The 23,481-nt window shown below is 42.6% G+C and overlaps 1 protein-coding gene across 4 annotated transcripts in view; it reads right to left on the reverse strand.

Annotated features, from left to right (window-relative positions):
• ARNTL2 (aryl hydrocarbon receptor nuclear translocator like 2) overlaps positions 1 to 22,872 on the reverse strand; it is a 106,713-nt gene extending 83,841 nt beyond the window's left edge. For all 4 annotated transcript variants that reach the window (XM_044228518.1, XM_044228519.1, XM_044228517.1 and 1 more), the window contains exon 1: positions 22,640 to 22,872. Coding sequence is in view for 3 of the 4 variants with exons in the window: in XM_044228519.1 (XP_044084454.1) it covers positions 22,640 to 22,670 (31 nt within the window). In the remaining variant the exon portion in view is untranslated. The remainder of the gene's footprint in view (positions 1 to 22,639) is intronic.
• Between the last annotated feature and the right edge of the window lie 609 nt (positions 22,873 to 23,481).

Consider the following 23,481-nt stretch of genomic DNA (forward strand, 5'->3'; position numbering starts at 1 on the left):
TGAACATTGCCAGCCTCCTTAATTTGATTCATTCTAGGGAATGCATTGTGCTATCTCACCAAAAGTCGTATACTTTAACAACATTTTGATTCTTTGAAAAGTTTGCTCCTTGGAAGACCAAAATATCGTTTTAATTTCTAACCATTGATCCTGTACCTAAAAAGTCTAGTAAGTTTTCAATTCCTTCGCAAGTATCTGACTACTTACTATTGCACAAGGCACTGCGTTAGAAGCCAGAGAGGATGCAAAGACGAGCACAACATGCTGTTTGCTCTCAAATAACTCAGTCTTGTAAGTAGAGAAATAACCCAGCTGCAAGCTGAAATGGAAAATGTCTTTGGCGAAGTCGGGGTCACAACGCTCTACAATGGCTTCATGAAGGCGGTGTCCTCTGAGATAGTCCATATGCTATAGAACTCCTCCAACCTTGGTTGGCAACCATAGTACCCCACACTTTTGCCCTAAATTCTTCTCCCCCCACCCAAACCGTGTAACTCCCTCAAACATCACCCATATAGGATGCCTTGTTGCTAGGGTGGTTACTCTCACTGGACAGACTTTAGCCAAATATTTCCTTTGATGTGTGGTGTGATCAGAACACAACACCCCAGAGCTGTCTAGCTCATAGAGAGGAGAGCAGAACTCTTACTGACAATGTTTTGACTATATTTTCATTATTTATAAGACTGCATTAGCTTTTATTTAATATATTGGGCCTCTAAATAAATGAATGAGTCAACAGTATAATTTCAGAATTGTAACTGGTATTACAGATGGTCTAATAGAACTCCCTCTTTTTCCAAGAAAGAAAAAAGAGCTCCACAGTAGATTAAGTTCTTTGCCCTTTTTCATACAACCAGACATTGATGGAGGAGGGATAGCTCTGTGAGTCTTTGGACTCTAGAACAGGGCTTTCTTTGAGTAAACCCAAATCTGTCTTTTCTATGGGTTGTTATTAAGACACCTCCTTACCTTTCATACGTCTGTATTTTTTTTTTTTTTTAAATACTGAGTTACTGCCCCCCCCCACTTTTTTGGTTAGGTTTAATCTTCTTTGGCACCACCCTAACAGCATCTTTTTGGATGTAGATTATAGCTAACAAATTGAATAAAGCCTCCTCAAAATATGCCATCTGCAAAAGTGACCGGCATGACATTTACATCGTCAAAGCAAATGTCTGGCTGGTATGTGGAACAAAAAAGCCAAAGAGAGAACAGGCAGGAATTTACTCGCTGTGATCAAATACAGTGTAGGCAGAGTGAGAGCCCAAGTAAGAGTCACAGCGGAAAGCAAAATGCGGACACCAAGGAAAGCTCCAAATGGTTAGAATGGACTGGGAGAATCACTTGGAAATAATTAGTTGGATTGGGGAAAGTGGTCTGGAAATAAGGCTGTGAACAATGCTGGGGCATCCCTGGGTGCCCCAGTCAGTTAAGTGGCCAATTCTTGATTTCAGCTCAGGTCATGATGTCAAGTTCACAAGATTGAGCCCCACCTTAGGATCCACGTTGGGCATGGAGCTTGCTTAAGATTCTTTCCCTCTCCCTCTGCCCCCCCTCCCCCTCTCTCTCGCTCTAAACAACAACAAAAAACAAACAAAAAAACTCACTCAGGAGCTGCTATAGTCTATAGGAATATAGTCTGTAGTCTATAGGAATCACATTGTTGGCATTGAACATCACACAGGCAAGTGAGTGGGCCATGTGCCTCAATGCCTCAATGCCTTTTACTCACTGACACCCTAACTGATGCCCTCTCTCAACTTGGTCCTTCCCCTCCATTTCACCACAGCACCAACAGCACTCCAGTCTTGGGTTAATATCTGGTAGAACTCCAGGATACATGGGAGGACCGGTTGGATTTTAGGCTCCATGAAGGAACCGTCTTCTGGGTCAACATCATATTCCCAGACCCAAAGCAGAATGTCTGCTTCGAAGTGGCTTGATGACTATGTGGTGTTGGGATATATGGACATGATAGGACCACAGCTGACAAGTTCTGCTTACGAGATGACTGTCCCTACAGGGGGAATAGACTGGTGCTTTTCCTACCATGTCCATTCTACCTGGTTGTGCTACAAACTGGAGAATGGGCTTTTGAGTTCATTGTAGTGTTTGGAAGCCATAGTCTTCCTATCTCTCTCCCATTCACACCCATACAACTGGTCTGTGTTCCACTCTGAACACTGCGCCCTCATAACTAGACTTGGAGAGCCTTCACATACGCTGTGCATGAGGTCCAGGACACCTGCTAGTTTTAAGGCTCTTTTTAGTACACACACCAATGGAAGCAATACAAGCAAATCCATACCCTACCTCATACGTGCTCTGGAATATATATGCCTTTGCACCGAGCAAGGCTGGGAAATCCCTGGTCCTTCCTTACTAGTTGAAGGGATATGTCACATAGGAAACCAGATTCGCCCTGGCTCATTTTAACCCATGAGGAATATGGCCCGCTCACTGGCCTGTGTGACATTCACCACTAAAGCTGTCATTCCTATAGATTATAATAGTTCCTAACTGCATTCATTTGTTCACACTTTTTTTTTTTTTTTTAAGATTTTTTATTTATTTGAGAGAGAGGCCTCCATCTCACAACCCTGAGATCATGACCTTAGCCGGAACCAAGAGTTGGATGTTTAACTGGAGTGGAGAAATGAAAGGTTTTCCCAGGTAAATTTTTATGGATTATTTGACTCAACTGTATTGAAATATTGCCTGTTACAGATCTGTTTTGATCCAGGAAAAACAAACAAACAAACAAACAAAAAAACTGCTTTCGATCTTAAAGATAAAAATCACTATAAAATTTTTGGAGAACATCCTAAAAAGATAACTGGTTTTCTTAATGCCAAAGGAACAAAGGAAATCATCTTGTCCAAGTAACTCAGCAGACAGCAGAGGAAAAGTGAGACTCAAGAGTGTGGAATTATTTGCCCAGTCACGTGTTATACTGCAGTTTAAATAAAAGAAAAAGATGCAGAACTTATATACAATAACCTCTCACAGAGAAAGAGTTCTCATGCATGTCTACTCTCAATTACTGCAGACATTTTTAAAAATAATAAAATATACTAGAATGAACATTGGTGCCACTGGAGAAGGCAGTCCTGTATTCCACCAGCTTTTAGCAGGAGGTGGGGACTTTCTGGGGAAGGGAGCTGTAGTATTCATGGGTACCTAGAGGAAAGCTATGAACGTATTGTGTCTGGATTTCAGTGAAGACAGTTTTTTCAGAGATGAACAGCAGTGAGATACTTTAAGCCTCCATTATAGCCTTGAGGGAAAAAAATGAAGATGGAGGAGAAGAAATTTTGGGAAGAATACTGGTCGGGAAGCCAACAACTGCCGTGAAGCAGAATGATCAGGGAAGTGACAGAAACCGAGACTGGGGCACTTCTGTAGGTGAGACCACAGACACGACCACTGTCACCCCCTACCCCCACACATAAACACACCACCCCTAGCACAAGAACTAGAACCATCTTCTCCTGAGTCTTTATATGCAAGGCACTTATACCCTTTACCTACCTTATCTTATACAATCCTCACAGCAACCCTTCGGTGGTGGTTTAGCACATGAGGAAAGAGGCTTAGAGAAGTGAAGTAACTTGTTGTGATGGTCTTTTTGCTGTGTCTGTTTGGCTGAGATACAGACCTCAGTTACAGTTACAGCACACTAAGCGCTGCCAGGAAGGTGTTTAGTAGATGTGATTCAAGTCCAAAGGCCATAATCAGTTGACCTTAATAAGGGAGATTATTTTAGATAATCTGGGTGGGCCGGGTTTAATCAGTTAAAAGGCCTTAAAAACAGAGCTAAGGCTTCCCTGAAGACAAAGACACTCCCCTGCTGGACAGCTCTTCAGCCTCTGAGAGTTCAAGCCGGCCTTTCCTCACAGCCTGGCTTGTGGAGTCCTGTCTTGCCCAGCCTGCCCTCGCAGTTCCAGAAGCCAATTCCTTGCAATAAACCTCTTAATATACACATCTCCTACTAGTTCTGTCCTTCTGGTTGAACCCAAACTGATATACATGTCAAAGATCACACAGTAATTAAGTAAAAGAGTTCAGAGCCTCACAAAGCCAAAAGTAGGTCACAATTTCACATTCTCTCTCAACAGAAGAAGTTCCGTTTTGGACATCAGCACTTCACAGAAATGACAACACATCCAAATGTCTGGCAGGCACTGAAGGAGAGGGTAGAAGCTTAGAGCTCTGGAGACCAGACTATGCTAAGCTTTTGAAATGGTGCCAAGGGGTAAGAGAAACACCCATTATGACTATGAGGAAACTGGAGTCATGGAAAACCACTCAGTTTTGATGCAGAATAGAATCAGGGTGTCTAAGCACTGAAGAATGCTTCCCAGACTATGACCATTCCGGGAAAAGCCAATATTTCTTTCATTTTTTTCTTTTTAAGATTTTACTTATTTATTTGAGAGAAAGAATGAGAGAGGGAGAGAGAGAGCACGAGAGGGGATAGGCTCAGAGGGAGAAGCAGACTCCCTGCTGAGCAAGGAGCCTGACTCGGGACTCCATCCTGGGACTCCAGGATAATGACCTGAGCTGAAGGTAGTCACTTAACTGACTGAGCCACCCAGGCGCGCCAAGGCCAGCATTTCATAGGTATTATAACCTAATCCAGGTATCAGCGAAAGCAAGAAACAGAGGTTCATCAGAATTTCAGTTCCACATCAAAACAGGGAATTTCCCTAACTTGTTCCAGACCAGATTGGTCCTTATGCATAAAAAGAACACAGGGTTTAGCATTTTGAACATCAGCATGTTTTTCCAAAAAAGCACAAAAATGTTCTTAGATTTGGATGGTCAACACCCACATCATTGTTACACATGGGAAAACACAATTCTTGCAGTTTATGAGTCAGCAGAAAACATTGACTTAATACTAAAACATGCTTAGAAAACATGCTTAATACTAATCAGGCATGATGCCACACAGAACCTATAAAAGACACAATGTTGCAGTTTAAGGAAGATGGTAAAATGAGGATCGAAGCTCGCCTCCTCCGGTAGACAGAGGAGCTGTGAAACCTTCTCCAGATTAGCGAGCCACAGAAAGGCAGAGTTTCTATTCCCACCCCACCTTAAAAACCTAGACCAGAGCAGGATCCGGATACTAAAATTGGGGAGTCTGGTCATCTTAGTGAGCTTGTGACTTGAGTGAGCTGGAGTCCACGAGCCCACACCAGAGTCATGCCGACGCACAGAAAGAGAAGCCAGGTTTAAAAGGGCTCGGGAGCTGGGCGAACACTTTGTCCGCCTCAACCTTTTTTAAAAGCTCAAACCAGAGCAGGATCTGGACATCATAAAGCGCAGGTTCAGATGTCATAATTAGCGGGTCACAATGCCATGACCGGTGGGTCAGATCATCACAGGGAGCTTGTGACCTCAGGAAACCAAGGATCGGCAAGCCCACACCAGCCCACTGGTACTGGAACACAGTACGCGCGTGCGCGCATACACACACACACACACACACACACACACACACAAAAGCAGCAGTTTAAAAGAGCAGAAGAACTGTGGGAATATTCTTTCTCTTCCGCCCTTCAAGGGCAGACCAAGGCTCTGAATACCATAAGGGGCAGATCCCGATGCCATAGCTGGTGGCTCCGGTTATCACAGGGAGCCTGTGACCTCAGGAAGCCCAGGATCTGCAAGCCCACAGCAGCCCCAGTTATGCTGAGGCACAAGGGAAAAAAAAAAACACAGTTTAAAAGTGCCAAGAAACTATAGAAACATTTTCTCCCCTTCCACCCTAAAAACCCACACTGAGCATGGTCCAGCTCAGGGTGAGCTTGCAATGTCAGAGAGACCATGAGCCACAAGCCTGCACCAGCTGGAGAACAGAATGAGCCATGGTTTTTTGTGTCTTTTGTTTGCTTTTGTTTTGTAATTTTAATTTTTTTTTCTTTTTTAAATTTTTTCTTGCTTTTATTTGTGGCCATTTTTTTCTTCTTTTTTTTTTTTCTTCCTCTTTTTTTCCCACTCTTATTTTCTATTTCTCTTTCTCTTGTCTTATATTTTTCTTTCATTATATTTTTTTCTTTATTCTTTCTGTAAAAAGCAATGGTTTAAAAAGGTAGCTCCAGGGGCACCTGGGTGGCTCAGTGGGTTAAAGCCTCTGCCTTCAGCTCGGGTCATGATCTCAGGGTCCTGGGATTGAGGCCCGCACCGGGCTCTCTGCTCGGCAGCCAGCCTTCTTCCTCCTCTCTCCCTCTCTGCCTAGTTGTGATCTCTGTCTGTCAAATAAATAAAATCTTTTTTTTAAAAAAAAGGGTAGCTCCAGATTTCAGGTTATACTACAAAGCTGTAGTAATCAAAACAATATGGTATTGGCACAAAAATAGACACATAGATCAACAGGACAGAACAGAGACCCCAGAAATAAACCCACGATTATATTGTCAGTTTATCTTTGACAAAGGAGAAAAGAATATGCAATGAGAAAAAGATAGTCTCTTCAACAACTAGTGTTGGGAAAGCTGGACAGTTACATACAAAAGAAGAAACAAACAAGAAAATACTTAAATAAACATCTAACCTTATACTTAAAGGGCCTGGGGGTGGGGGGAGGGGAGAACAAAGCCCAAGGTGAGTAGAAGAAATGAAGGTCAGAACAGAATAGAAGAAATTAGAGCAGATTAGAAGAAATTAAGGTCAGAGCAGAAACAAATGAGGGAGAGGCTAAAAAAAAGAAGTAAGAAAAAAAGCCACTGAAATCAAGAACTGGTTCTCTGAAAAGATAAAAGAGGCAAACCCTTAGCTGGACTCATCAAGGAAAAGGAAAAAAAAAAAGAAAGGACGTAAGTAAATAAAATCAGAAACAAGAAAGTAGAAGTAATAATTAACACCATAGAAATGCAAAGGATTATAAGAGAGTATGAAAAATTACACGTCAACAAACTAAACAATGTAAAAGAAATAGAATTTCTTTTTTTTTTAAACCTTTTTTAAGATTTTATTTGTTTATTTGACAGAGAGAGATCACAAGCAGGCAGAGAGAGGAGGAAGCAGGCTCCCCACCGAGCAGGGAGCCCGATGCGGGACTTGATCCCAGGACCCTGAGATCACGACCCGAGCGGAAGGCAGCGATCCAACCCACTGAGCCACCCAGGCGCCGCTAGAATTTCTATTCTAGGAATTTTTCTAGGAAATTTTTCTATGACTTTTCCTAGAAACATACAATCTTCCAAAACTGAACCAGGAAGAAACAGAAAATCTAAACAAGTAATGAAATTGAATTGGTAACCAAAACTACCAAAAAAGTAAAAGTCCAGGACCAGACAGCTTGACAGGTGAATTCTACCAGACATTTAAAGAAGAGTACCAAAACCAGACAAACACATCAGAGAAAAGAAAACTCAGGTAAATATCTCTGATGAACATCGTTGCAAAAATTCTCTATAAAATATTAGCAAGCTACATTCAACAGTACATTAAAAAAATCATTCACCACGATCAGGTAGGATTTATTCTTAGGATGCAAGGATGGTTTAATATTCAGAAATCAATCAGCATAATACACCCCATCAACAAAACAAGGGATAAAAATCATATCATTATCTCAACAGATTCAGAAAAAGCATTTGACAAGATTCAACACCATTCATGATAAAAACTCTAAACAAAATGGGGTGTCATAGGGGAATCTGGGTGGCTCAGTGGGTTAATCCTCTGCCTTTGGCTCAGGTCATAATCTCAGGGTCCTGAGATTGAGCCCCACATCAGGCTCTCTGCTCAGCAGGGAGCCTGCTTCCCCCCCTCTCTCTGCCTGCCTCTCTGCCTCCTTGTGATCTCTCTCTTTCAAATAAATAAATAAAATCTTAAAAAAAAAAAAACACGGGGTTTCATACTTCAACATGAAAAAAGCCATAAATGACAAACCCACAAGTAACATCATATTCAATGGTAAAAAAACTGAAAGCTTCCACCTTAAGGTCAGGAACAAGACAAGGATGTCTACTCTCATCACTTTTATTCATCATAGTTCTGAAAGTCCTAACCACAGCAATTGGACAAGAAAAAGGAATAAGAAGTATCTATACTGGTAAGGAAGAAGGTAAACTATCACTATTTGCAAACAACATGATACTATACAAAGAAAATCCTAAAGACTTCACCAAAATACTACAGGAAGAAATAAAAATTCAGTAAAGTTGCAGGATACAAAATTAATACCCAGAAATTGGTAACATTTTTATACAGTAAACAAAGTTACAGAAGAGAAATTAAAAAAAAAAAAAAACCCACTTACAATTGCACCAAGGAAGAATAATACAAAGAATAATAATACACTGAGGAATAAACTTAACCAAGGAGGTGAAAGACCTGTACTCAACTATAAAACATGGAGGAAAGAAACACAGATGAAGATAATGTGAATAAATGGAAAGATATTCCATGCTTATGGATTGGAAAAATATTGTCAAAATACCCGTAGTACTCAAAGAAATCTATATATTCAATTCAATCTCTATCAAAATACCAACAGCATCTTTCACAAAACTAGAACAAATAGTACTAAAATTTATATGGAAACATGGAAGACCCAAATAGCCAAAGCTGGAGATATCACAATTCTAGATTTCAAGGTATACTACAAAGCTGTAGAAATCAAAACAGTATGATACTGACACAAAAACAAACACATAGATCAATAGAACAGAACAGAGATCCCAGATATAAACTGACACTTATATGGTCAATTAATCTATAATAGAGGGGCCAAGAATACCAGATTGGGAAAAGAAAATCTTTTCAATAAATGGTACTGGGAAAACTGGACAGCTACATGTAAAAGAGAAAGATTTGACCACTTACTACCCCCCATAAAAAAAAATAAACTCAAAATATATTAAAAAGCTGAACATGACACCTGAAACCATAAAAGTCCTAAAAGAGAACACAGGCAGTAATTTCTTGATATTGGCTATATCAATATTTTTCTACACATCTCCTAAGGCAAAGGAAACAAAGGCAAAAACAAGTTATCAGGACTACATGAGAATAAAAAGCTTCTTCTTCACAGCAAAATATAATCAACAAAACTAAAAGCTTACTGAATAGGAAAAGATATTGGCAAATGACATATACAATGAGGGTTAATATCAAAAATTATAAAGAATTTATACAACTGAATACCAAAAAGCAAACAATCTGATTAAAATTGGGCAGAGGACCTGAATAGGCATTTTTTCCAAAGAAGACATACAGATGATCAAAAGACACATGAAAAGATACTCGACATCACTAATCAACAGAGAAATGCAAATCAAAACCATAATGACAGGGCACTAGGGTGTCTCAGTGAGTTAAAGCCTCTGCCTTCAGCTCAGGTCATGATCTCAGGGTCCTGGGATCAAGCCCCGCATTGGGCTCTCTGCTCAGGAGGGAGCCTGCTTCCTCTTCTCTCTTTGCCTGCCTCTCTGCCTACTTGTGATCTCTCTGTCAAATAAATAAATAAAATCTTAAAAAAAAAAATAATGAGGTTATCATCTCCCACCTGTCAGAATGGCAAAAATAAAAAATACAGGAAATAATAAGTGTTGGCAAGGATGTGGAGAAAAATGAACAATATAGGCCTACTTCGAGAAACAAGAAAAAACTCAAAGAAACAATCTAACTTTACTCCTACAGGAACTAGAAAAAAGAAGAACAAACAAAGCCCAAAATAGTAGAAGGAAGAAAACAATAAAGATCAGAGCAGAAAATATGAAATAGGAACTTAAAAAAAAAAAAAAAAAAAACCCAACAACAACAACAGAAAAGATCAATGAAACCAAGATTCTGTTGTTTGAAAAGTGATACCCATTAGCCAGAGTCATCAAGAAAAAAAGAGAGGACTCAAAATCATAAAAGAAAGAGGAGAGGTAACAACTAACCCCACAGAAACATAATTATGAGACTACCATGAAAAATAATATGCCAACAAATCAGACAACTAAAAGAAATGAATAAATTCCTAACACATAAAATCATGTAAAACTGAATCAGGAAGAAAGAGAAAATCTGAACAGATCGATTAGTAGTAATGAAAAGGAATCAGTAATCAAAAACAAAACAAAACAAAACCTAAGACCCAAAAGTCCAGGATCCAAATTCTTCATAGGTGAATTCTACCAAAATTTTAAAAAGAGAGGGGCATCTGGATGGCTCAGCCGGTTAAGTCTCTGACTCTTGGTTTTGGCTCAGGTCATGATCTCAGTGTCATTAGATCGAGCCCTACTTTGGTCTCCATGCTCAGCACAGCATCTTCTTGAGATTCCCTCTCTCTCTTCCCCTGCCCTCCCCCTGCTCATGCTCTTCTCTCTCTAATGAAATAAAATAAATAAATAAAATCTTCAAAAAATTCCTGTCTCAAACTATTCTAAAAAATTAAAGAAGGATGGGCGCCTTGGTGGCTCATGAGTTAAAGCCTCTGCCTTCGGCTCAGGTCATGATCCCAGGGTACTGGGATCAAGCCCCACATCGGGCTCTCTGCTCAGCAGGGAGCCTGCTTCCTCCTCTCTCTCTGCCTGCCTCTCTGCCTAGTTGTGATCTCTGTCTGGGAAATAAATAAATAAATAAATCTTTAAAAAAAAAAAAATTAAAGAAGGAATGCTTCTAAATTCATTCTACAAGGCCAGCCATACCTTGATCCCAAAACTAGAAAAAGACACTATAAAAAAAGAAAACTACAGACCAATATCTCTGATGAACATAGATGTAAAAATTCCCAAAAAAATATTAGCAAACCAAATTTAAGAATACATTAAAAGGATCACTCATCATGATCAAGTGGGATTTATTTCAGGGATGCAAGGATGGTTCAATATCTACAAATCAATCAATATGATATACTACACTAACAATTAAGAATAAAAACTATGGGGCGCCTGGGTGGCTCAGTGGGTTAAGCCTCTGCCTTCGGCTCAGGTCATGATCTCGGAGTCCTGGGATCGAGTCCCGCATCGGGCTCTCTGCTCAGCAGGGAGCCTGCTTCCCTCTCTCTCTCTGCCTGCCTCTCTGCCTACTTGTGATTTCTCTCTGTCAAATAAATAAATAAAATCTTTAAAAAAAAAAAAAAAGAATAAAAACTATATGAACATTGCAATAGATGTAGAAAAAACATTTGACAAAATCCAACATAATTGATGAGGGGAAAAAAACTCTCAAAAAAAAAAAAAACAAAACAAAAAACCTCAGAAAAGGGTTCCTCCTTATGGGAGGAACATACCTCAATATAATAAAGTCCTCATATGGCAAACCAATCGTTTATATCATACTTAATGGTGAAAAGCTAACGGCTTATTCTCTAAGATCAGGACTAACACAAGGATGTCCACTCTCACCACTTTTTATTCCACACAGTACTGGAAGTCTTAGCCACAGCAATCAAAGAAAAGGAATAAAAAACATCCAAATAGGGGCGCCTGGTGGCTCAGTGGGTTAAGCCTCTGTCTCAGCTCAGGTCATGATCCCAGGTTCCTGGGATCAAGCCCCACATCGGGCTCTCTGCTCACCGGGGAGCCTGCTTCCCCCTCTCTCTCTCTGCCTACTTGTGATCTCTCTCTCTGTTGAATAAATAAATAAAATATTAAAAAAAAAAAAAGAAAAACATCCAAATAGGTAAGGAAGAAATAATAGGTAAGGAAGAAATGTCATTGTTTGCAGATGACATGATTCTACATATAGGAAGCCCTAAAAGCTCTACCAATAAACTATTAGAACTAACAAAGTTAGTAAAGTTGCAGGATACAAAATTAATACATAGAAATCTGGTGCATTTTTATACCCTAACAACAAACTAGCAGAAGGAGAAATTAAGAGAACAATCACATTTAACTACATCTAAATTAATTAATTAATTTAAAAAATACCTAGGAATAAATTTAACCAGGGGTATGAAAGACCTATACTTTGAAAACTTAAAAAACACTGATGAAAGAAACTAAAGAGAGCACAAATAAATAGAAAGATACACCATGCTCCTGGATTGGAATAATTAATGTTGTTAAAATGTCTATATTACCCAAGGCAATCTACAGATTCAATGCAATCCCTATCAAAATACCAACAGCATTTCTCACAGAACTAGACCGAATAATGCTAAAATTTGGGTAGAACCACAAAAGATCCTGAATAACCAAAAGAATCTTTAGAAAGAAAAGCAAAACTAGGGGCACCTGGGTGGCTCAGTGGGTTAAGCCTCTGCCTTCGGCTCAGGTCATGGTCTCAGGGTCCTGGGATCGAGCCCCACATCTGGCTCTCTGCTCAGCGGGGAACCTGCTTCCCCTTCTCTCTCTGCCTGCTTCTCTGCCTACTTGTGTTCTCTCTGTCAAAGAAATAAACAAAATCTTAAAAAAAAAAAAAAAAAAAGATTCTCTCTTAGAAAGAAAAGCAAAACTAAAGGTAACACAATTCCAGATTTCAAGATATACTATAACACTATAGCAATCAAAACAATATGGTACTGGCACAAACACAGACATATAGATTCAAAGGAACAGGATAGAGAGCACAGAAATAAGCCCAGGCTTATATGGTCAATTAATCTATGGCAAAGGAAGAAAGAAAATACAATGGAAAAAAATGGTCTTCTTAATAAACAGTGTTGAGTAAACTGCACACCTACATGCAAAAGAATGAAACTGGGCCACTTTCATACACCATACCAAACAGACACACAAACAAACAAACTCAAAATAGATTACATATCTCAGTGTGAGACCTGAAACCATAAAACTCATGGGTGAAAACACAATGTCAGCCCTGGCAACATTTTTCTGGATCTGTCTTCCCAGTGGAAGGGAAATGAGCAAAAATAAACTATCAGGACTACATCAAACTAAAAAGCTTTAACATAGGGGTGCCTGGGTGGCTCAGTGGGTTAAAGCCTCTGCCTTCTGCTCAGATCATGGTCCCAGGGTCCTGGGATAGAGCCCCGAATTGGGCTCCCTGCTCAGCAGGCAGCCTGCTTACCACCACCGCCTCGCTGTGTGCCTCTCTGCCTACTTGTGATCTCTGTCTGCCAAATAAATAAATAAAATCTTTTTAAAAAATTTAAAAAAAAATAAAAAGCTTTAACACAGAAAACAACAACAACAAAATGAAGGACAGCCTCCTGAACAAAAGAAGGTATTTGCAAATGATATATCAAAGGACAGGTTAATATCCAAATTTATAAAGAACTTATACAACTCAACACCAACAAAACAAATAATCTGATTTTTAACATGGGGTAGAGGCCCCAACAGACATTTTTCCAGAGAAGACATACAGATGGCTAACACACATGAAAAGGTATTCAATAATCACTAGGGAACTGCCAACTAAAACCATAACAAAATCTCACCCTCAGGGGCACCTGGGTGGCTCAGTGGATTAAAGCCTCCGCCTTCGGCTCAGGTCATGATTCCAGCATCCCGGGATCAAGCCCAGCATCCTGGGATCAAGCCCAGCATCGGGCTCTCTGCTCTGCGGGGAGTCTGCTTCCTCCTCTCTCTCTGCCTGCCTCTCTACCTACTTGTGATCTCTGTCTGTCAAATAAATAAAATCTTTAAGGGGCACCTGGGTGGCTCAGTGGGTTAAGCCTCTGCCTTCGGCTCAGGTCATGGTCTCAGGATCCTGGGATCGAGCCCCGCATCGGGCTCTCTGCTCAGCCGGAAGCCTGCTTCCCTCTCTCTCTCTGCCTGCCTCTCTGACTACTTGTGATCTCTGTCTGTCAAATAAATAAATAAAATCTTTAAAAAAAAAAAAAAGAAAAGAAAGAAATCTCACCTTCACACCAGTGGGAATGGCTAGTATCAAAAAGACAAGAAATGAGAGTCACTGGTGAGGATGCAGAGAAAAGGGAAGCCTTGTACACTATTTGGGGGAATGTAAATCTGGCTCAGCCATGAGGGAAAACACTATGCAGGTTTCTCAAAAAAGAGAAAGAAAAATGCCATAAATCTATTAATTCCACTTCTGGGTATTTGCCCAGAAAATGAAAACACTACAGCTGACCCTTGAACAACACAGTGATTAGGGGCTTGGCCACCTGCACAGTCAAAAATCCATGTACAACTTGTGACTCCACAATATAACTACTAACACCCTACTGTTGACTGGGGAGGCTTACCCATAATCTACATACCTGATTAACACAGATTCTGTATGTTATATTTATCATATACTGTATTCTTAAAGTCAGCTGGAGAAAAGAAAATCCTGAGAAAATACATTCTGTACTACATTTATTTTTTTAAAAAAGTACTACTGTACTATATTTATTTATTTTTTAAAAATCTGTGTTAAAAGTTAAGTGTCTGCTTTCATCTCAGGTTAAGTGTCTGCTAATAAACAGTTATTTTAAAACCTCTTGATACATGATTTGTCCTCAATGCCTTCTACAGTTTGAAGTATGAACTTGAACAGCACCCCCCCCCAAGTCCAGGCGGCTTTGCTCCAACCAAACACAAGTCCCAGAGGTAGCTATGGTTATTGCTGAAAGAAACTGATGAGCCAAAAGGGCTAGCTGAACTCAGGCTGAAAACTAAAGAAAAGGAGAACTGTCCTAAGAAGCCACTAGCAGCGGGATGCATGGAAAATTGGGTTTGGTCTCTTTTTTTCTAGGTCAGTGTGGTTGTCTGGATAAATCTTATAGAAGAGATGGCCTACTAAAAGCAAGATTGTTGGTCTCCCGGGCAGTGCAAACACAGCCCATCTGGGCCACCTCATAACTCAGGACATCTGATCCTCCAACCAGGGAGCTGGGAAGAAACACATGCAGAGCTGGAAAATGTGTTCCACATTTCACCCTTTTCTCTAGATCTTTGACAGAACAAGTATTTATCTTCACAATCATGTATTCATTTAAATATCAAGATCTACTTTATAAAGGATTCAATTTCAATTCTATCTACTGCACATTGATCTTTTAAAATCTGTATTTCTATAACATACACATGGCTCTGGGACTATCCTAGCTCAACTATCCTAGTCCATTCTTTCTTCTCCCTTCTTTCCTCTCCTAGGAAAAATGGTGAAGAGGTACTTTAATGTATCTAGAACTTCTGCTTTTTTTTAAATACGTTTTTTAAGATTTTATTTATTTATTCATATGAGAGAGAGAGAGAGAGTCAGAGGGAGAAACAGGCTCCCCGCAGAGCAGAAAGCCCAATGGGGGTCTTGATCCCAGGACCCCAGGATCACGACCTGCAGAAGGCAGACATCAAACCAATGGAGCCACCCAGGCGTCCCTAGAGCTCTGCTTCTAAGTATCTTCTAAACCCGAGGTCGTCCGCACTGTACCTGAATCAAAATAAGAACACCTTCTGAGGTTATCACACATGGGTGTTTCCATGAGTATTCTTTTTTGGTTCACAAACCTTCACTAAGTGATTATGTTGGAAGTCCAGGCTGAGGGTGTCTTTCAGCGTGGTCCCACGGAATGACACGGGAAGGGTCTGAGAGCGTGCCTGGAGCACACGTCCCTCCTGAGGGTGTATCAGCGACGGGGACAGTGGAACAACGCAGGAAAGGGCATCAGAAGTCCAGAGACCTCCTTCCCAGCAGGTTGTAATGAGAACAAATAAAACCGTACTTATGATGCTTTTCAGATGAGTGTAAAATGGATCTAAAGACAGAAGCAGCTCCTTTTTCAAGGAAGAAAAGATGAAAGAGAGAAAGAAGTGGTCCAGAAGGATTTGGAGTAAAGGCTAAGACCTAAGAGCCACAAACCGGGCAGGAACCCGGACCTCTGTCTTTTGTTTTGTTTTTTTAAAGATTTTATTTATTTATTTGACAGACAGATCACAAGTAGGCAGAGAGGCAGGTGAGGTGTGGGGAGCGATGAGCAGAGAGCCTGATTCAGGGCTTGATCCCAGGATGCTGGGATCATGACCTGAACTGAAGGCAGAGGCTTTAACCCACTGAGCCACCCAGGGGCTTGCCTTTTTTTTTTTTTTTTTTTTTTAAATCTGATTTTTTAAAAATCTGATTAGAAATGTGCCACAGTTCTTCTTTGGAGGTGACACAGAAGCTCTGTTGCTGACCAGGGGCCAAAAACAAGATGCATGGATCTTTCCTTCTGGAGGGGAGGCAAATCATTGCTTGTATAGGGCTTTCTGGGTCCACAGTCTGTGCTGCACCCCAGGCATGGCAGGGGAAACCCCCACAACACTAACAGCACAACTTCACTGGTCAATCCCTTTCCCACTTTTCCTATCCAATGCAAAAAACAAACAAACAAGCCAAAAAACAAACAAACAAAACTACCAGCAGTTCTTCCAAGCATGTCACTGATGACTTTCCATACCCATGTCTGTGCTCCGTCCTCAAAGACCCTCTTCTTCACTGCCTCCCCTAGAGCTTTCTATGTATCGATACTAAAGTTGACACCTTCTCTGCAAGTGAGTCCCTGTTCCCCGAACTAGACAGAATTTCTCCCAGCTTTGGGTGGGGAGGCTCACTCCTAACAGTTAAACTATAGATCTTATTAGGTTCTATCTTGTCTTACACATATTTTGACTACTTTTGGCCTATTTATAAACTCCTGCATCTTTTTTCTGGCTTTTTCCATTTCTCCATCTCTGCTTGCTTAGTACAGTAGCATGTATTTAATGGATAGTTTATGAATGAACCAGACTTGTTCATACCTTAGACCAACCGTTCATTTAAAATCAACAAACTGGGGCCCTGCCTTCGGCTCAGGTCATGATCCCAGGGTCCTGGCATAGAGCCCTGCATTGGGCCCCCTGCTCAGTGGGAAGCCTGCTTCTCCATCTCCCACTCCCCCTGCTTGTGTTCCCTCTCTGTGTCTTTCTGTGTCAAATAAATAAATAAAAATCTTTAAAAATAGGGGCGCCTGGGTGGCTCAGTGGGTTAAAGCCTCTGCCTTCAGCTCAGGTCATGATCTGGGGTCCTGGGATCGAGCCCCACATTGGGCTTTCTGCTTGGCAGGGAGCCTGCTTCCTCCTCTCTCTCTCTCTCTCTCTGCCTGCCTCTCTGCCTACTTGTGATCTCTGTCTGTCAAATAAATAAATAAAATCTTTAAAAAAAAAATAATAAAAAAATAAAAATCTTTAAAAATATAAAAAATAAAATCAACAAACCTTCATTAGGCATTTCATAGGTACAAGGACTTGAAGATTGTAAAGATGAGTAAGAACTCTGCTCTCCTACGATGGGGATAGAGCTAAGAAACCTACCTAAATGACTTGTGACAAGAGGGCCAAGTGTTTTAAAGGGCGCATGCACACACACATACACACACACATATACACACACACACACAGTGAAAATAGAAGGGAAGAAGCATTTCTGTTGGGGAAGGAGAGGTTCTGGGAAGGCTTCATGAAAAGAAGGGAAAATTCACCTACTGCGTGTTGGATTTCACTAAACAGTTTGTAATCATCTCATTTAATTCCCATATAAGCCTCCAAGTTAGGCATTTTTTACTATCATTTTAAGGACAAGGAAATTGGGGTTCAGAGCAGTTTAAATAATTTGGCCAAGGTCACATAGCTATAAATAATAAAACTGGCGATCACATTCCCAGTGGCCTGATTCTAAAGCTCATGATCATTTCCCTACACAGGCAAGTAAACATACAGTGACACCTGAGCTCAGCCTTCAAGACTACATAAGACTTCTACAGCTTATCTGGAGGGAGGGCAGAGGATTCCAGGAGTAGCCAAAAGCCGGAGCAACGCCTGAAGGTAGCAAAGTTTAAAACATAAGGGGAAAGGCAGATTCCCTCACATAACAGACATACAAGGGAGACAAAATGGAGAGGTTTGGGAAGAGAAAGCCAGTGGATGATTTTCCATATTCCCTGTGATACATTTGGAACATACGGTAAAGTATAATTTCTTGTCTACTTAAAAAATAAATATTATAAGCAAAAAATTTTCTTTATAAGTAAAACATTTTGAATGCATTGGCAATTACTGTTTTATGGCAATAATCTTGACCTTCAATAATAAATATCCTGTAATGCAAATCATGTTGACTGGAAGAGTAATTCTCTCCATATTTCCTCCTCCTCCAGCTTTTGATTTTATCTCTCTGTAAAGATATTATTTAGAGATTTAAACCACAAGATTAAAGAATAGAGAAACAAAATGCCAATAACGTACTTGAATAAATGACAAATTTCCTATCATGCTAAACAACATTTAAATATTTTTTAAGATATTTATTTATTTATTTGACAGGCAGAGATAAAAAGTAGGCAGAGAGGCAGAAAGAGAGAGGGGGAAACAGGCTCCCCGCTGAGCAGAGAGCCTGACACAGGACTTGATCCCAGGACCCTGGGATCATGATCTGAGCTGAAGGCAGAAGCTTAACCCACTGAGCCACCCAGGCACCCCCATTTAGGTATTTTCAAATAAGAGTTTTAATATTATAAAACTGGACTGATTTAAATATTTTAAGGGATTTTTTTTTTAAACTGGGCTGGGAGATGGGAAGAGGGAGAGGGAGAGAGAGAATCTTAAGCAGGCTCCATACCCAGGGCAGGACCCCAAACAGGGCTGGACCTCACAACCCTGAGATGATGACCTGAGCTGAAATCTAGAGTAGGATGCTTAACTGACTGAGCCACCCGGGTACCCCTTAAAATATTTTAAATTTAAAAATTGGGGGTGGGAAGATATTATAGCCTAAGTGTTATGATTTAGATAGTATGTGTGAGGGACAAGTAAATAGACTTCACATAAGAGAAGAAAATGGGGGTGGGGGGGTGCATAGTTAAGTGCTCCATAAATTATTGGTAAATATCCCAAACTACTACAAGCTACTGCAGAGAATATCTTCCACCTGTAGTCCCAGCACCAATAAGAGTTTAAATTCTAAGTTCTCACAGCCTCCTGCCACAGGGAAGGAGGGAGGCACTGGGTGAGGCAGGTGGGGTACAGAAGGGCTGGGATTTGGGGTGGGAGAAGCCACTCCAGGGAGCAGACCCACGGAAACCAGGACAGGAAATCACGGTCTCACAGAGCAGGCAGATTTCTCATCTCCTACACGGCACCTGATCACTGAGTCCCCAGTAATGCTGATGACCGTCCTGATTCTGACTCGTGACCCACATCCCAGGCACCTGCATCACTCCGCTGCCATGGTGGGAAACCGGCGGTCTTCAACTCAACGGGACAACTGAAATCGGGGCTACTAGGATGAGGTGTTACTACCTTATTGATGATTTCCTGAGCATTATGTAAAGGGAGAGATTTCAAAAGGATGTGATAATCAATGTTGACAACACAGAAAGAAGTCTTGCTTTTTAGAATTAAGGAGTCTTGGGTGGGAGGTTGGGGTACCAGGTGGTGGGTATTATAGAGGGCACGGCTTGCATGGAGCACTGGGTGTGGTGAAAAAATAATGAATACTGTTTTTCTGAAAATAAATAAATTGGGGAAAAAAAAAAGAATTAAGGAGTCTTGCCACAAGGAAAAAGGTCAAGTTAAAGGTGCTTACTATACTCACTATACTCATATTTTGGCTTCCCCTATATATTTAATTTAATTTATTTATTTTGAGAGAGAAAGAGAGAGAATCTCAAACGGACTCGCCCCTGAGCATGGAGCCCTATGTGGAGCTCAGTGTCGGGTCCCGGAGATCATGACCTGAGCCAGAATCGAGTCTGACACTTAACCAACTGTGCCACCCACGTGCCACTCCCTATATATTTTAAACATTAAATTACTTAAACTTTAATGGGCTGGCAGTTCCCCCCCCTTCCCCTTCCCTTTAACCCCTTCCTCATCTCCCCATCTCTTTCCCTCATTTTCCACCTTCCTTCCATCTTGCTCTTTTACTCTCTCTCCCCTCTTCTCTCTTTACTCTGCCCCTCTTCTCCCTCTTCCCTCTCCCTCCCCTTCCCAAGCCCCCACTGCCTTCCCAAACCCATGAAAAGCAGTTTCAGTCCATCCTGGTTTATGTTGAGTAATGATGCATCTCAGGCTGAGACTTTGCCTAAGGATCCCAGCCAGGAGCAGTAGCTTATGTAAAGTTGATTGGCACATGAATTTTTTACTTCTGAGTCACAAAAGTGAATTTAAGCCACTATAGTTACAGAACTACACCTCAGAAAGAGTGGTCTGAGAACCTCGCAGGTGGAAACATGTTACAGGAAGGAAAGGGAAGGTGAGAAAGCAGCCCCCCAAATGCCAAGACCCAAACCATCTCTGGCAGTCAGTCCCGAGAATGCACTGCTCCTGCAAGACAGCCTTTCCCTGATTCCAAGGATTCTGGAATCATTCACCAGGAGGATACCCAGTCACTTGGCAGCTTGCTCAACCTTAGTGTTCACCATAAGCCTGTCAAAAAATTGAGCAGGCAATTACGTGAGGCACCAGCTGATTTTGATCGCTATTCTCACAATCAGCCCTGAAGTTATTTTCAGCTGTGTAACCACCACGAGGTGGGTGGGGGTAGGTTTTCCCCACCACCACTTTTAGATTTGTATTTTATTACCAGGGTCTTCATGTTAAACTGCCTAGGGAAGAGAAATCTCCAGGGATTTTGCGTAAGGAAAACATGGCCATGGATTCTGATATAGAGACCTGTTTTGTTGTGTTTTTCCCACTGGGGATAGGGGAACTTGTAACCATATATTTTTTTTCACCCTTTAGGTAAAGGGGGGGTCTGAAGGTGCGGGTATTGCTCCTTAGCGCCACCTAGTGAGACAGGAAAGGAAGAAAATCAGCAAGGCCAGTAGCCACAGATTTTCCACTGCAATTTTTCACTCCTGCTTTGTAACTGTTGGCCAGCCTTCCACTACCTACATCACAGGGCTTCTGTGACACTAAGGATGATATCCCTTATGAAATGCTTGGTACGTAATAGGACCTCAAGAAATGCTGGCCCTCCCAGGCCCCACTGAAACTTTGCTACTTTTATCTAAGGAGGATTCATTTTAATCATTCCCAACTTCACATGTGGTAGTCAGCTAAATAGCAATAAACGATTTGTTTGAAAACCTTAAAGTCCATAAGGCTTACGTGGTGAAAGTCACTCTGAATGAGTCGGTCCATTTCCATATTTCTCTCTTATTTGACAGAGAGGGAGACCACAGACAGGCAGAGTGGCAGGCAGAGGGACAGGGAGAAGCAGACCTCCCAGGGAGCAGGAGGCAAGGCTGGATCCCAGGACCCTGGAATCATGACCTGAGCAGAAGGCAGCAGCTTAACCGACTGAGCCACCCAGATGTCCCTCATGTTTCTCGTTTTTCAGTAGAGTCCAAACATTCTTTGAGTTTGGCCAATTTTTGACTTGTGTGGGATAACATTTTAATGAACCAGAAAAGACTCGTTAATTTCACAAAGCAAGTGGGAGGTGCAAGTTAATAACTGTATTAAGCTAATGTTTATAGAGCATTTGCGATTTCTCCAGTAGTGGACTACGCACTTTATTTGTACTTAAATGCATTTATATCTCGTTTAATCCTAACAATCCTGTAAGACAGATACTCTAATTATCCCCTCTTTACAGATGAAGAAACTAAGGCTAAGGTAAATAACCCCAGCAACACGTCTGAGGTTAACACCATACATAATCCCCTCTCTTTGCAAAACAGTGCCTATTCACATCTTACTATCATCCAGAAAACGTGCGTATATTCAAATGATGAAATTTGGAAATCTCTCCTGATCCAAGTTCCCATAATTGTATTAGATTTTCAAAAGCACCTCTTCTCATTGCTGTATTTCAGAGAATCAAAACTCCTCATCCTATTCCAAAAGGCAAGCGCAGATTTAATCAATAGCTTTCCTGAAATTCGTCCAGTCTTCCTTCAATTATTTTTTTCCCTGCCTCCCTTTTGACTTAACAGATATTTTATAACCGCCCCGTAATTGCGACTAGTCCCCTGGAAGAGACAACAGAATGTCGCCAGTGTTTGCTCGAGAGAGGAACAAGACAAAGCAACGCTTCCGACTCAATTCACAAAAAGTCCACTAAAATATAAAACATCCCCCTGATGGTTTTCCTAACACAGTAACCGTAAACGACCAGAGCCTCCTCTCGCCCACGGAGGGCTGTTGCGGTGCAATCTGGGGTTTTCGAGTGAGAGGTGCGGCGGACCTGCGTCCACGCGCCCCCGCGCCCGCCTGCCCGCCCCACGACCCGGCCGTTTGGGAAACGGGTTACAGAGACTTGAGTATTTCCAGTACGGAGGCTACCGCTGGCAGAACCCGGGTTCCTTCCATGGCTGATGACAACTGCTTCACACAGAAGAGGAAACCTAAGAAGTCCACAAAACAGACCCTGCAAACGACGAAGTGGGATCCCAGGGGTCGGCCGAGGGCGGTTGTTCGCCGTTTCAAGGGGGCTGGTCCCTCGCCAGCTCACCTTCGCCAAAAGGTCCAGCCGGGGCCAAGAAATGAGGCTGCGGGCCACAGGAAAGCCGGCCGCGAGCCCGGGGACTCCCCGCCTCCCTCTCCCCGGCTGGACCGCGTGGCGCCGCGCAGCACCTGTGCCCCCCGGCGACGACCTGGGTCCGGGAGCCAATCGGAGGCTGTGCGGGGTGGGGGGAGGAGAGCCCTCCCCACGCTGTGCCCGCCTCGCGGGCCGCTCGCCCCCAGCCCGGCCCGGGATGCTCCCGCGCGCGCGGCCCCGCTCCCCACCTGGAGCCTCCCGCCGGCAGCCTCACCTCTAGCCGCAGCCTCCTGTTCCGCCGCCATCGCAGGAGCCACCCGGCCCGCTCTGCAGCCCCGGGGCTGGCGGCATCGAGAGCTCCGGGCCCGCCCTGCGCCGGCCCAGGAGCGGGAACGCGGGCGCCGGGGGAGCTGGGCCGCGCGTCTCGACAGTCACCCCCGCAGCCCCTGGGCGCGCAGTCGGCGCCGACTCGCAGCCCGGCCGCCCCGGACCGCAGAGCCAGCGGCCTGGGACTGGCCTGCCGCGGGGCTCCCAGCCGGAGAAAGGCACCCGGCGCGGGGCGGAGTCACGGCGGCCCCGCCCCCGACCCCTGCGGCTGGAGGCACCTTGAGGCTTTCCGGAAAGCGGCTTTTAAAACAGGTTTCCACATCCCTTTAAGGATTCGTTGTGTACGTGTTCCATGGGTTGGAGTTGTTTCCCTTTGGGGGAAAGGTAAAGGATGAATGGAGATGTTGCAAGGTGGGGGCGCTGGGGGAGGGAGGAGCTGGAAGAGAAACTTCGCGGGTCCACAGAAGGGCGAGGGAACGGCTTCGCTGCAGAGACAGGGGTGCGAAGTGACAGAGAGGGGGTCACTGAGGAAGTTGTTTTGGCTCCTGCAACCGTTGGGTAAATCCAGAAGCAACATCCTTTGGGGATCATTACACACACACACACATCACCACCACCCCCGTGCTGAATAAGCGGCTTCTCTCCCCGCCCACTGGTCCCTAGCCCCGTTCCTTGCTTACAGTTTGGCCAGTAGACGAAGGTAGTGGAGGAAAGGAACAGCAGAGAGAACACTAAATCTTTGCATCAGCTCGCCTAAATCTATTAATTTTCCTACCGTGACTCTTCGTT

This window comes from Neovison vison, chromosome 12 (assembly GCF_020171115.1).
Source record: "Neovison vison isolate M4711 chromosome 12, ASM_NN_V1, whole genome shotgun sequence".
NCBI classification, from domain to species: domain Eukaryota; kingdom Metazoa; phylum Chordata; class Mammalia; order Carnivora; family Mustelidae; genus Neogale; species Neogale vison.